The sequence below is a fragment of the Dendrobates tinctorius genome, unplaced genomic scaffold (assembly GCF_039654945.1).
Source record: "Dendrobates tinctorius isolate UK_male_01 unplaced genomic scaffold, ASM3965494v1 ptg000165l, whole genome shotgun sequence".
NCBI lineage: Eukaryota > Metazoa > Chordata > Amphibia > Anura > Dendrobatidae > Dendrobates > Dendrobates tinctorius.
Genome location: NW_027361832.1, coordinates 19,767,511 through 19,781,181, shown reverse-complemented (window position 1 = coordinate 19,781,181; position 13,671 = coordinate 19,767,511). Strand labels below are relative to the sequence as shown.

At 44.8% G+C, this 13,671-nt stretch overlaps 1 protein-coding gene across 1 annotated transcript in view; it reads right to left on the bottom strand.

Moving 5' to 3' along the window:
* Positions 1-13,671, bottom strand: part of LOC141053185 (E3 ubiquitin-protein ligase RNF31-like) — a 67,898-nt gene that overhangs the window by 38,284 nt on the left and 15,943 nt on the right. Inside the window, exons 5-8 of the mRNA XM_073550554.1 lie at positions 7,109-7,279; positions 5,153-5,335; positions 4,831-4,929; positions 3,165-3,254 (exon numbers count right to left, since the gene is read on the bottom strand). Coding sequence (XP_073406655.1) covers positions 3,165-3,254; positions 4,831-4,929; positions 5,153-5,335; positions 7,109-7,279 — 543 coding nt within the window. The remainder of the gene's footprint in view (positions 1-3,164; positions 3,255-4,830; positions 4,930-5,152; positions 5,336-7,108; positions 7,280-13,671) is intronic.

The following is a 13,671-nucleotide window of genomic DNA, read 5'->3' as shown; positions in this document are numbered from 1 at the left end:
CCTCGTCTGCACTGCAGAACTCTCTGTCAGGACCACCCCCCTAACTTCTTCTCTCCTCAGTCCCCTGGCTTGGCTCTCCTCACAGCACACAAACTGTCACGAACTTCTCGTCTCTTGAGCAACTCCCGGGGACTGGAACTTTCTGGAACCCTCCTGTCAAATTTATAACTTTCCCGCTTCCCTGTAACTCTGACCCCCATGACCAATGGTTTCTAAAGCCCTAAGCTGCTGTCAAGTCCTAAACTCACAGTCCTCCCTGCCATCTTTTGGTCAACCCCAGGTACTGCACGTCACCTACACTTTCCTAGCTGTTTCCCCACTGTCATAACTGCTATCTGCCTAAAATGTGCAAACCCTCCTTCCAACTTGCTGACAAGTCCGTCCGTCAGGTCACCTTCCCTACATATGTAGCCCCAATAGAGGGAGGTGCTGTGTATGTAGCCCCAATAGAAACCAGTGTAGTGTATGTAGCCCCAATAGAGAGCGGTGCCGTGTACATAGCCCCAATAAAGAGCAGTGCCGTGTATGTAGCCCTGATTCAGAGCAGTACCGTGTATGTAGCCCCAATAGAGAACAGTGCCTTGTATGTTGTCCTGATTCTGAGCAGCTCCATGTATGTAGCCCCAATAGAGAGCAGTGAAGTGTATGAAGCCCCAATAGAGAGTGGTGCCATGTGTGTAGCCCCCATAGAGAGCCACGCCATGTATGTAGCACTGTACTATATAAAAGTTCTATTACACATCCCCAATCACTGTATTCAAATGAGTCAGGCCCCTTTCACACATCAGTTTTTGCCATCAGTCACAATCCGTTGGCTTGATGGATCCGTCGCAGATTGTGAAAAACTGATGCGACAGATCTGTTTTTTCGACAGATCCGACAGTTTTTTAATGCGTTCTTCCGTTTTTGATGGATCCGTTTTTTAAACCATGAATTTTTTCTATTTTAACCAAAGTTTTGTGATTCATATGTCATCCTATTGTAATGCCAGGATGCGATTTTCTTGCATCTAAGCATCCGTGTGACATCCGCATGACATCCGTATGGCGAGATTTTCTCGCCGGCTTGCAAAATGGACATATAATGGATCTCAAAGACAGGTTAAAACACAAATGAAAGAATAGATATATACACATAGAATACATAAATGTGTATTCAGTATATACATGTCATTGAGACACACATATATATATATATATATATTATATTTCATAGAGTTCTACATAGCATAGTAGCCGCTAAATCAATTGTCAGCTTCTGTAAAATCATTACAAAACCCGACATGAAATGACACATGGTTTACATACAGTAAACCATTTCATTTAATTTTAGTTTTTTATATGTCTTTGACTAATAATTAGATTAGTGTATGTGTGTCAAATCTGGGACATGTAGGTGTTAATTTAACGGGTAAATTTGTTGAAAAAAATTTGTGGGCTCCCGTGGTATTTTCTCCGCCAGAGAGGGAAAGCCAGTGAGTGAGGGCAGATATTAATAGCCTAGAGAGGGACCATGGTTATTGCCCCCTCAGCTGGAAAAAAATCTGCCCCCAGCCACCACAGAAAAGGCGCATCTATAAGACACCAATGAGACACCTCTCCATTATTAATCCCATAGTAGTAAAGGGTTAAAAAACACATATTAATTAAAAATTCTTTTAATGAAATAATTACACAATGTTTTTGACAATTTATTAAGCTGCTAATCCAAACAAATCCCTTGTTCTCCTGTAAGAAAAAAAACAACTAAAACAACAAAATCCATACCTCTCCGCAGTTCAGGCAGGTCCCCAGCTGCAATCCACCACAAGGGGTTAACTAATGCTACCGACCCGGCTGTAAACCACTGCTGAATGAATTAAATCATGTCTGTGTAGGCGCCCCGACTGACCGGGGATGAACTCATAAGCGTGGGAAAGTTTCTGAACTTTTTCCCACGCTGTCAGTTCACCTCAGGTCAGCCAGGGACTCTGCGCAGCCTCACTGACTACCGCTGACATCACTGAAGCTGCGCTGAGTCCCCGCCTGACCTGAGGTGAACTCGGGAGCATGGGAAAAAGTTCAGAAACTTTCCCACGCTAATCAGTTCATCTCCGGTCAGCCGGGAAGCCTGCGCAGGCATGATTTCATTCTTTCTACAGTGGTTTACAGCGGGGCCAGTAGCATTAGCACCGGTCCCTGTTGTAAACTAGTTAACCCCTTGAGATGGATTGCAGCAGGGGACCTGACTGAACTGCGGAGAGGTATGGATATTGTTGGTTTTTAATTTTTTTTTTTTTTTACAAGTGAACAAGAGATTCTGTTGGATTGGCAGCATAATAAATTTGGTCAAAAACTTTGTGTAATTATTTCATTAAAATAATTTTTAATTAATGTGTGTGTTTGTTTTTTTTCAACCCTTTACTACTATAAGATTAATGGATGTCTTATTGACACCTCTCCATTATTAACCAGGCTTAATGTCACTTTTCAATAGCAAGGAGACATTAACCCCTTAGTAACCCATGAGCCACCGCTAAAGGCAATGGGAATAGAGAGGCTAAGTGCCGGAATTGGCGCCTTTCTGGGGTGGCTGGGGGCAGATTTTTTTCAAAATTCGACGGATTGCGACTGATAGCAAAAAACTGATGTGTTAAAGGGGCCTAATATAGCGCCCACTGTCTCTAGTTTCACCCAATGTGATGCACTGATTTGAGCATTATGATCATGTGTGTCACAAACCAGCCCTGTCTGAGGTGAGGCCAGGAAAGCAATTGGAAACCTAAAAAACATTGCAATCTAGGTTCAATGTAAGAACCGCTGGATTTGAGAAAGTCAATACTCATTGAATCACTGTTTTTCTGAAGGAGAAAGTAAAAATTACTGTATTATGATAATTTTTTTCAAGGACATGGTGGCCAAAAAGGAAGGCACTGCCACCATATAACATCCTAAGTCTGAAACTTCATCCAGTTGCAATGTTCTCCTTAAACGAGTTTCCTCCAGAATTTACCCCATGAATGAAAACATTGATTTATTGCCTAATAGCCATCCTTAGTGTAGGCTTGTGTGTCTGATCCTGAGAAAGGGAAAAGTACAGGAGCAAGTGACTGCATTTTTGGACTGTCATGAGCCAATTTTTAAAGTATTTCTAAACCGTGGACAGCCTTTAAATCATGCACTTACTTGTTCCTTGCAGTTGAAACACGTGCTCTTGTTACATGTTGGACATTCCATTTGTAACGTGTCTCTTTCATGCAAAATGCCAAATGGACACTGAATGAAAAACAGATAAAAACTAGATAATAATGGAATAAAACTATATAATAACATGGAATGTGTACTGCGGCTCTATCAGTAGTCGCCTAGCAGCTCTAAAGTGGCTACCACAGACAGGCTTCGCTAAAGCCACTCTGCTTACCAGATCCCAGGGGTTGCATGGGCCTTCACCCTTTAACCCCTGTACAGGGATCTGAACTTAAAAAGGGGCCCCTGAGCTGGGGACACGGAATAAGCTGCTGAGTGGCGGGACAGGCTGGCAGGAGGGGTCAAGTAGTCAAATCAAAATCAAGAGGGCAGCAAAGATACAAAATCATCAGGAGGAGGACCGTAAGACAAAACCAAGCTGAGGTCAAAACAGGAACCCTCAAATACTATGCAGGAGCAGAACCACAGCTCTTACCCAGAGGAGCACAAAGCTAGATCTGGCAGCTTCCAGCAGTAAGCTGGAAGCTTTAGTAGGCTGTGGTGCTTTCCAATTGGCTGAACGAAGGAGCTGATAACTTCATCTGTACCGCACACACCCATAGGGCTCATACTCACTTGCGAGGGACTCGCACGATTCTCGTTCGAGTCTCTCGCATGAAAACCTGGCACTGCCGCCGGCACTCGGAGCGTGTGGCTACATAGAAAGACATGTAGCCGCACGCTCCGGTCCCAGTGCCGGCGGTTTGCCAGGTTTTCATGCGAGAGACTCAAGGCGCAAGTGAGTATGAGCCCATACTGTCAGACTGGACAGCAATGCAAGATCCCAGCCATCATAACCTCAGTGGCTGGACAGAGCTGCACCGTCCAGAACTTCTGGTTCCGGCATCTCTTCTATCACCAGAGTGCATACGGCGGCACCTGGTGACAGAGGCAGACGTCGCAGGACCAGGATCTGGTGGAGACCTGACTGAATGATAATAAACTAACGGAGAAATGTACAAATTAAAGTGAACATTGCTAATGTGGTCCAATTCATATAAAAATTTAAGGGCACATCTGAATGTACTTGCCACTTAGACCTTGTGCTGTACCATTCAGATAACCTGTGGGCTTGTCTTATGGACACATAAGCTGTGTGTCTCTGTTTGGTGCTCAGAAAGCAATAGCTATAATTAAAGAATAAATGTTATTACAGTAATCTGTCACCAGGTTTTTGCCACCTCGTCTGAGAGCAGCATAATGTAGGGGCAGAGACCCTGATTCCAGTGATGTATCACTTACTGGGCTGCTTTCTGCACTTTTAATTAAAAAAGGTTTTCCTTGCTGCAGATCTACTAGTCCTCTGAATGCCGAGCTCTGTATAACCCCACCCGCACCACTGATTGGCCTTTCTGTGTACACTGTACATAGGCAGAAAACTGCCAATTAGAGGTGGGGGTGTGGTTGGACTACTTGGCAGTAAGTTTACTTGTCCTTTATTGATATTTTCGTGCTGATAAAACAGTGAATTTATAAAAAGTACAGCAACAGCCCAGTAAATGACACATCACGGGAATCAAGATCTCTGCCCCTACATCATGGTGCTCTCAGATTAGGTAGCAAAAACTCATGACAGATTAATGTCCAAACATATCTTGTCACTTACATGACTGCACCAGCTGAAATTGGGCATCTCCAATAGGGCTTTGTCTCTAAGCTTACGTTGAAACAACTCATGTGTTTCTGAATCCAGATAGTGATGGATCTAAAAGTACAGGAATATGGAGAGACAGTGTGTACATTACAATTATGTCAGCAAAGTATGTTGGGAATTAATAATGTCCATAAACGTGTCTAGATGTTCAACGAAGACATTTTTACGGACACATACAATAAAATGTTCAAAACTTATGTGGCTAAAACATTTGTATGGTCACCGGTCAGACTGGTCCATTCGTCACCAACTTTTTATATCCATGTTTATATACCTGTGTGTCCAGCAAGTTAAAAAACTCCATGGATTCCTCGGAGTTGTCTTCATTCTCCAGATCAGGCATTTTGCAGATTGGACACACCACATGGATAATACTTTTCTCTTTGATAATGGAGGAGAAATGATGAATGAAACACATTTCACAGAAGGCACAATCGCAGTGCGTCATCTTCACAAACTGAAAGATAAAGCAACGACCGCTAAGAAACCTGCACCATAATATATACTGTATGTATTTACTGCATACATACGTCTCTCCCAAACTACTCCTTTCCTTTTTCTCCCCCTTCCTTTATTCCATACTGTGACTGATTGGTTTGCTTTTATATTAGTATTTAATTGTTTCTACAGTTATATATTATCATTAAAACTAAGTTTTTCTCTTTATTTGCATCTTTGCATCCCTTGCATCTTCATTCCCTATCTAAAAAGAGCATATACAGTGGCATTTGTTAGTGTTTTGCGCTACCTCACAGCCTGGCATTTCACCGTTTTTTTTTTTTTTAGGGTTTCCATCGGTTCATGTAGAGAACATTCCCTTAACTGTGAGCCAAACAATAAATAGGACAAAATAACTGAAAACTTCAGTGTGCACAACTATTGACCCCCGAAAGTCAGTACTTTGTAGAGCCTCCTGTTGCTGCAATTACAGCTGTAAGTCATTTGGATAAGTCTCTATGAGCTTTCCACATCTTGCCACTGGGAAATTTACCTCCTCACACAACCCCTGGTTCACCATACTGTCTCCACACATATTTCACTGACCCTTACTTTTCCCACTTTGTCACCTCATACATTTCCCCCTCCCTCATTATACTGTCTCCTCACATATTTACCCCCTCCCCATACTGTCTTCTCACACATTTCCACCCTTTCTCCCCATACTGTCTCTTCACATATTCTCCCATAGGTTTTCAAACTGTTTCCTCAACCATTCCCTCCACTTCTGTTCTCCACCTAAAAATCTCATCACACATTTCACCCCTCCTCCTCCACTCTCTGTCTCCTCAAACTCTGTCCCCTTCCGCTACAACATTCCCCAATAAAGCTTCATCTCCAGGTATCACTTAACCTAGTGACTTTCACCAACTGTACAGTGTACAGTCCGATTACTTGATCGCGCTGCTGATGTCGCCCTGACCTGGAGGTGTCGGGAGTAAGGGCTTCAACTGTACTCCCGTCTTAAGTACGCAAATAAAATTTAATTAGGTGAGGCGGCATGTTACATCTGAGCTGGCTGACAGCTTAAAAAGAGCCTTATCCCATAATGTGGGCAGAAAAATGCCATTGCCTTGGAGACACCTGTGACCACCGCATTAGATGGCTTGATGGCTGAACCCCCCATAGCCTAGACACACCCCTCCTGATGAAGTTTTAATACGAAACGTGCGTTGGGGCGGTGGGGACCTGTCTCATCATTTCTATATATGTAAGTGTTGCCAACTTGCTGGTTTTTACTATTTATGCCTTTTATGTGTGGAAAAGTGATATCTAGATTTTCATGATATGTAGTTGTTGGCTATAACTTGCTAGATTAGGCCTAAAAGCACTACTGAATACTATGTATTATGTTGGTCACCTCACTTTGTATAATGGCCAGTAGTATTGATGCACTGTAAAAAAAATTTATTTAAAATATTTAAAAATTATAATAAAATATTTTTATGGATTACACTTTCTAGTGGTTATTGTATTTATAACCAATCCTTGTTTTTTAAGTTCTTTTGAGTTAAATACCCATTTTTATTTTTACTGGGCCTATTGTGTTTTTAATACACCCCTGCTAATGTCTAAATTTTTTCCGATGCTACATTATTCTTGTAAATCCTACATTCTGCTATGGTACCATAGACTTCATAATTTTACGTGACAGTCCACCTGGTTCATTATTTTTTTGGATTTTTCCATTTGCTTTATTTTATTGCATTTAGTAAATATAAAAAAAGGTAACCTTTGAGTATGGGTATTGCTCACAACATATCTGACACTCGTGTGACAGGTACTGCAGAGCGGACTTGTAATCTGGGCAGGAAGACACGGCTTCTTGAATATCCTCCGTTCTCCATGAGCCATTGTTGATCTTACATAAATCTTCATAGATCCTTTGTTTCCATTCTAATACCTGGGTTTGAAAATGACAACAATTGAGGATATTTTCAGTTCTATTTATATTTGGAATGTGTTAATAATTAAAAAATATATAATAGCGATTGTCATGAAAGGATTAGAAACTGTATGCAAAAAATATCCTGAAAATTCATAAAAGACAGTTTTAGAACTGAAATGGCAAAAAATACTGTCAATTGGTTATAAACTGTAAAAAAAACAAAATTAAATAGGTTTTCTAGGCCAGGCATGAAACACTGCAGTCGCTTAGTTTGAATTTCATGGATATCGCACGTACATGTGATAGTCTATGGGGCATTCACATGTCTGGGGGTTTTTTTTTGCGAACCGGGAGATCCGTGGAAAATTGCGGAGACATGTCCGATTTTCATCAAAATCAGCAATGCAAGTCAATGGGTCCTTGAAAAAAAATCGGACCGTACTTGGATGACATCAGAGTGCGGTCTGATTTTCACAGACTGATAGAGCAGAGAAGATGCAGAAAGTTTTTTACCCTTCGCCACGACAGCACCCACTGGAGGTATCGGATCCGCCCCATTTGGAACAGGAAACCCTACAGGAAAGATAAAAGGGGCGGTCCGCCTTTCCTCCTCAGTTTTGGTTTCCTGTTCCAAACGGAGCCACGATATCCTTCAGGAAAGAATACCTGGGCCAGGCATGCCGCCTGTGCAGTTTCCATGTGAACGACAGGGGCTGCGGTCCGGAGGCAGCGTCGGGGGAGATTCCGCTAGACGGCTCCCCCCTCGTCTGGTGAACGAAGGGTGATGACGGGGTCCGGGGAGGGCCGCCCCGTCTCACCCAGGAGAGCGCCGGTAGGCACCGGGACGCACCGCTGCTGGGAGTGGTAAGAGCGCCAGTGGCGCAGAAGAAAAAAAAAAAAAAAGAAGGGGTTTTCTTTTGAAATTAAAAGCGCGCAGCGGTGGCGGTGCATAGAGAGGGGGACCGCATGGAGAGCGGGGGCCGCACATCAAAGCGGCGCGGTAGCCGGCCGGCGCAGAGTCTCCTGACCCCCCGGAAGTAATGGTTGAACTTCCGGGGCAGGATGGCTGAGAGCGCGTCGGGGCATGCGCGCGGTGATCCCAGGGAGGAGGAGCAACTTCCGGGGGGACGGCAGAGAAAAAAAAAAAAAAAAGAGGCAAACTATTTAAACAGCGGCGCAGCTGAGCGGCGATGCAGCAATGTCATCCCCAACGGAAGCGCACGCTCCAGCGGGGGATTCTGCAGGAGGTAGCTCCACCAGGGACCGCAACACCGGCCGCAGGAATGAAGCAGGAGAATCAAGGCCTAGGACGGGATCTCAGCCATCTGATCTGTAATATAAGGCTTCACTGGGTGAGTGTGCAAAGTATATACTCTGCCTACTAAGCTGACCTCCCCCCCCCCCCCCGCCTTGGTGTCCCCTTCTAGACAAAGAAAAAGGATAAATCCAAGCATAAAGAATGTGTACAGGCTATTAACCGTGCCAAAACTCCCTCATAGACTGGCAGCAAAAAGCAATTAACCCTCAGCTCAGAGTCAGAGGAAGAAGGGGGGTTAATCTCTGACTCCTCACTCACATCCTAGTCGTCATCAGACATGGAGGGACGGTCATGTTTCCCCCTGGATAGTGTGGACAACCTAGTCAAATCGGTGAGAAGCACTATGGGGTGTGAGGAACCAAGGGGTGCCCAAACCGCACAAGACATAATGTTTGCGGGATTGGCGGAAAAGAAAAGGAGAGCATTCCCGGTAATACCGGCAATTAAGGCCCTAATAAAAAGGGAATGGGAAAAACACGACCAAAGAAGTTTTCTCCCATCAGCCTCAAAAAGAAAGTATCCATTTAGCGATGAGGAGCTATTAAAATGGACCAAAGTGCCAAAAGTGGATGCCGTTATATCCTCTGCCTCGAAACAATCAGCTATTCCAGTAGAGGACGCAGGCTTGTTGGCAGACCCGTTAGACCGCAAGGCAGAATCATCATTGAAGAGGTCTTGGGAATCTACCACGGGTATTTTTAAGCCAGCGGTAGCCAGCACATGCACCACTAGATCTATGCTCGTGTGGTTGGACCAGCTGGATCAACAAATCGAGCAAAAGGTGTCCAGAGAAAAATTACGGGCCGCTATCCCATTAATTAGAGGGGCAGCTGCCTTTATGGCTGATGCGTCGGCGGACACTCTACGGCTGGCAGCAAGATCAGCAGCTCTTGTGAACAACGCCAGAAGGGCATTGTGGATGAAGAGCTGGAAGGGGGACGCGCAATCAAAGGCTAAGATTTGTGCAACCCCATGCGAGGGTGAGTTTCTCTTCGGGAAAGAGTTAGACAGTATACTCGCCAAAGCAAAGGAGAGGAAGAAGGCGTTCCCTGACTCTTCTATCCCTTTCTATAGGAGAACCTTTAAGAGACGACCGTTTGGAAGAAGGAGGCAAACGGAAAGACCAAATAGATGGGCCGCAAAAGAAGAGAAACAAAAGGGTACCATGTTCAGGGGTCCAACATTCCGAAGGGAAAATTTAAATTAAAAAATCAGACCCACCTGTAGGGGGTAGATTACGTTTCTTTTATCCAAAATGGGAACAAATATCCTCAAACCCATGGATCTTGGGTATTATTAAAGAAGGAATGAAAATAGAATTCCTTCAAAACCCTTATGATTTCTTTATCCTAACCCGCCTTCATAGAATCATAGAATCGTAGAGTTGGAAGGGACCTCCTGGGCCATCTGGTCCAACCCCCTGCTCAAAGCAGGATTCGCTAAATCATCCCAGTCAGATGTCTGGGATGATTTAACTCTATGGCCCAACAAAAGGCCCTCAAAGAAGAAATTCGGAGCCTACTATACAAGGGGGTTTTAGTGGAGGTCCCAGAGGGACAGGAAGGTAGAGGATTTTACTCTCCTTTATTTTTAATTTCCAAACCAGATGGTACGTTTAGAACAATTATTAATTTAAGGAAGCTTAATACGTTTATAAAAAATTATAAGTTTAAGATGGAATCAATCAGATCCACCATAAAGCTTCTCTTTCCAAATTGTGTGATGGCGGGGATTGACTTAAAAGATGCTTACTATCATCTTCCTATCCATAATAGATACCAAAAATATCTAAGGGTCGCAGTGGTGTTCGATGGCAAGGTCAGTCATTTTCAGTACACAGCCATGCCTTTCGGCCTCTCTACAGCGCCAAGAATCTTCACCAAGGTGATGGCAGAGGTGATGGCCTATCTTCGTCAAAAAGATACTTTAATCGTACCTTACTTAGACGACTTCCTAATAATCGGGAACTCGGATACCCAATGTACCGAACGAGTGGCTGATGCAATCTCATCTTTGCAGGACCTAGGCTGGATCATCAATATACAGAAGTCCAGGCTCGTTCCGCAATCCCTCCAGATGTTTTTGGGGTTCCAATTGAACTCCATAACCCAGAAATGTCTACTTCCTCAGGTAAAGATTGCACTAACAAAAGAGAAAGTAGAGGCAGCCATAGATAGACCACGCATGTCTCTGAGAGGGGCAATGTCGCTATTGGGGTCGCTAGATTCCTGTGCCCCTGCAGTCCAGTGGGCCCATTACCATGTCCGCACACTTCAGCATCAGATCCTCCAGGAGGAGAGGCGACATGGTGGTCACCTCGAGAGCAAGATAACTCTAACTCAGGAGGTCTTGACTTCTCTGGAATGGTGGTTAGATGATGACCATCTATCCTCAGGAGTCCCATGGGTCATAGTACCATCTGGTATCCTAACCACCGACGCTAGCCCCCAAGGCTTGGGAAGCCCATATGGGGAATAGCTTTTGTCAGGGAAGATGGAATAGAGAGGAAAGAGAATACTCGTCTAATTTAAAAGAACTGACAGCAGTATACTATGCTCTACATCATTTCCTTCCACAGCTCCAACAGAAACATGTCAGGATCCTGTCGGACAACACCACCACAGTGGCCTACATAAACAGACAAGGAGGTACTCGATCAGAGACTCTGATGTCTTCTGCGGCAAGAATCTTAAGCTTAGCCGAAAGCAATTTGTTGTCCCTCTCAGCTCTTCATATCAGAGGAGAGGACAACCAAGAAGCAGATTTCTTAAGCCGACACACACTTCGGCAAGGGGAGTGGTGCCTCAATCGCCAAATCTTCCAGGACATAGTAGCCCTATGGGGGCATCCTCAAGTGGACCTCTTCACCACAAGGGAGAACAGACAAACAAAGACCTTTGCTTCCCTGTCTCCAGCAGATCACCCAGACATACTGGATGCCCTCCAGGCCTCATGGAAATTCAAGCTGGCATACGCCTTCCATCCATCGATTCTCCTACCACAAGTGATTCGGAAAATCAGAGAGGAAAAGGCGAGAGTAATCCTGATAGCACCATTCTGGCCCAAGAGACCGTGGTTCTCGTGGCTACGAATTATGTCAGTGACAGATCCTTGGGTTCTTCCCTCAAACCCCAACCTACTCTCCCAAGGCCCTTTCTTCCACCCTCAAGTGAACAACTTACACTTGACGGCGTGGAACTTGAAAGGCACCTATTAAGATCAAGAGGTTTTTCGGAATCATTAATTACTACGCTCCTACAGAGCAGGAAGCAGTCCACAACCCAAATTTATAAAAGAATATGGAAGAAATTCCTACAGTTTCATACAGCATCTCATACAGCAGAAGTCCCGATAGTTCCTATCTTAGAATTCTTACAGAAAGGGAAGGAATTGGGCTTGTCAGTAAACACACTGAAAGTACAGGTGTCTGCGTTGGGGGCGCTGTATGGCTATAATATAGCAGGGAATAAGTGGATATCACGATTCATTACAGCATGTGAAAGAATAACTCCGGTTCACATACCTACAATCCCTACATGGGACTTAAACTTGGTGTTAGACGCCCTGACAGAAGAACCTTTTGAACCGATAGATACGATATCCCTTAAATATTTATCATTTAAGACGGCCCTCTTGGTAGCACTGACATCCGCTAGGAGAGTGGGTGATATCCAGGCCCTGTCCATAGATCCACCCTTTTTGCAGGTATACCGGGATAGATTAATATTAAAGCCAGACCCCTCATACCTGCCTAAGGTATCAACAAAGTACCATAGGTCTCAGGAGATACTCCTCCCAACCTTCTTTGAAGATCCCTCCACTCCGGAAGAGCAGAAATTCCACACTTTGGACGTCAGAAGAACTGTCCTAAAGTATATTGAAAGGTCCGAGAGCTGGAGGCAGTGTAGGGCTCTCTTCATTTCTTTTCAGGGCTGTAAAAAAGGGTATGGAGTCACAAAGAGCACCATTTCCCGATGGATCAGGGATGCCATTCGTTTAGCCTACTCTGCAAAAAAGGAAGAACCTCCGGACGACATCAGAGCACATTCCACCAGAGCAATGGCGGCCTCCTGGGCGGAGAGGGGAGACGTTCCAATTGAAACCATATGTAAGGCGGCAATTTGGTCATCCCCTTCTACCTTCTATAGACACTATAGACATGACCTTTCGTCTACTTCTGACCTAAGCTTTGGCAGGACTGTCCTTAGCACGGTGGTCCCACCCAGGTGATGGTCTCTGGAATCTCTCCAGTGGGTGCTGTCGTGGAGAAGGGTAAAAAGCCGGATTACTTACCGGTAATGCTCTTTTAATGAGTCCACGACAGCACCCGCTCACTTTCCTCCCTGCTAGAAATATCAATATTAAAAGTATATCTGCTAAAGTTGGATAAGTAAAGTTACAAGTACAAGACATTGCCTGATCCTTGGCGGTCCTCCTGGTACTCTGAAATGCAAAACTGAGGAGGAAAGGCGGACCGCCCCTTTTATCTTTCCTGTAGGGTTTCCTGTTCCAAATGGGGCGGATCCGATACCTCCAGTGGGTGCTGTAAGGAACTGTTCATCTCTTCTTCAATCCTCCCCATCCACCTCACCTCCACCTCAAAACTGTTCCTTAACATACAATCCTCTGTCTCCAAACACAGACAGCCCCCTCATGCCCTCTCCTGCTCCCACCTGCTAACACTTTCTCTGCTCCTTCTCACTGCTGGTGATATCTCTCCAAATCCTGGTCCTCCTCACCACATTCCCACAGTCATTTCTACCTCCCATCCATGCTCTATCACAACCTTCCGTAACCTCTCCAACCTTATACCCATTCACCCAGCCCCCGCTTCCCCAGTCCCACTAACAGGAGCTCTGTGGAACGCTCGCTCTGTCTGCAACAAGCTTTCCTACATCCATGATCTTTTTGTTACTACCAAACTTTCCTTCCTCGCCATCACCGAAACCTGGCTCACCCCTTCTGACACAGCCTCTCCTGCTGCACTTTCGTATGGCGGCTTCCACCTTTCTCACACCCCCCGCCCCAGCAGCAAACATGGCGGAGGAGTTGGTTTTCTCCTGTCAGATACCTGCTCCTTCACCCCAAT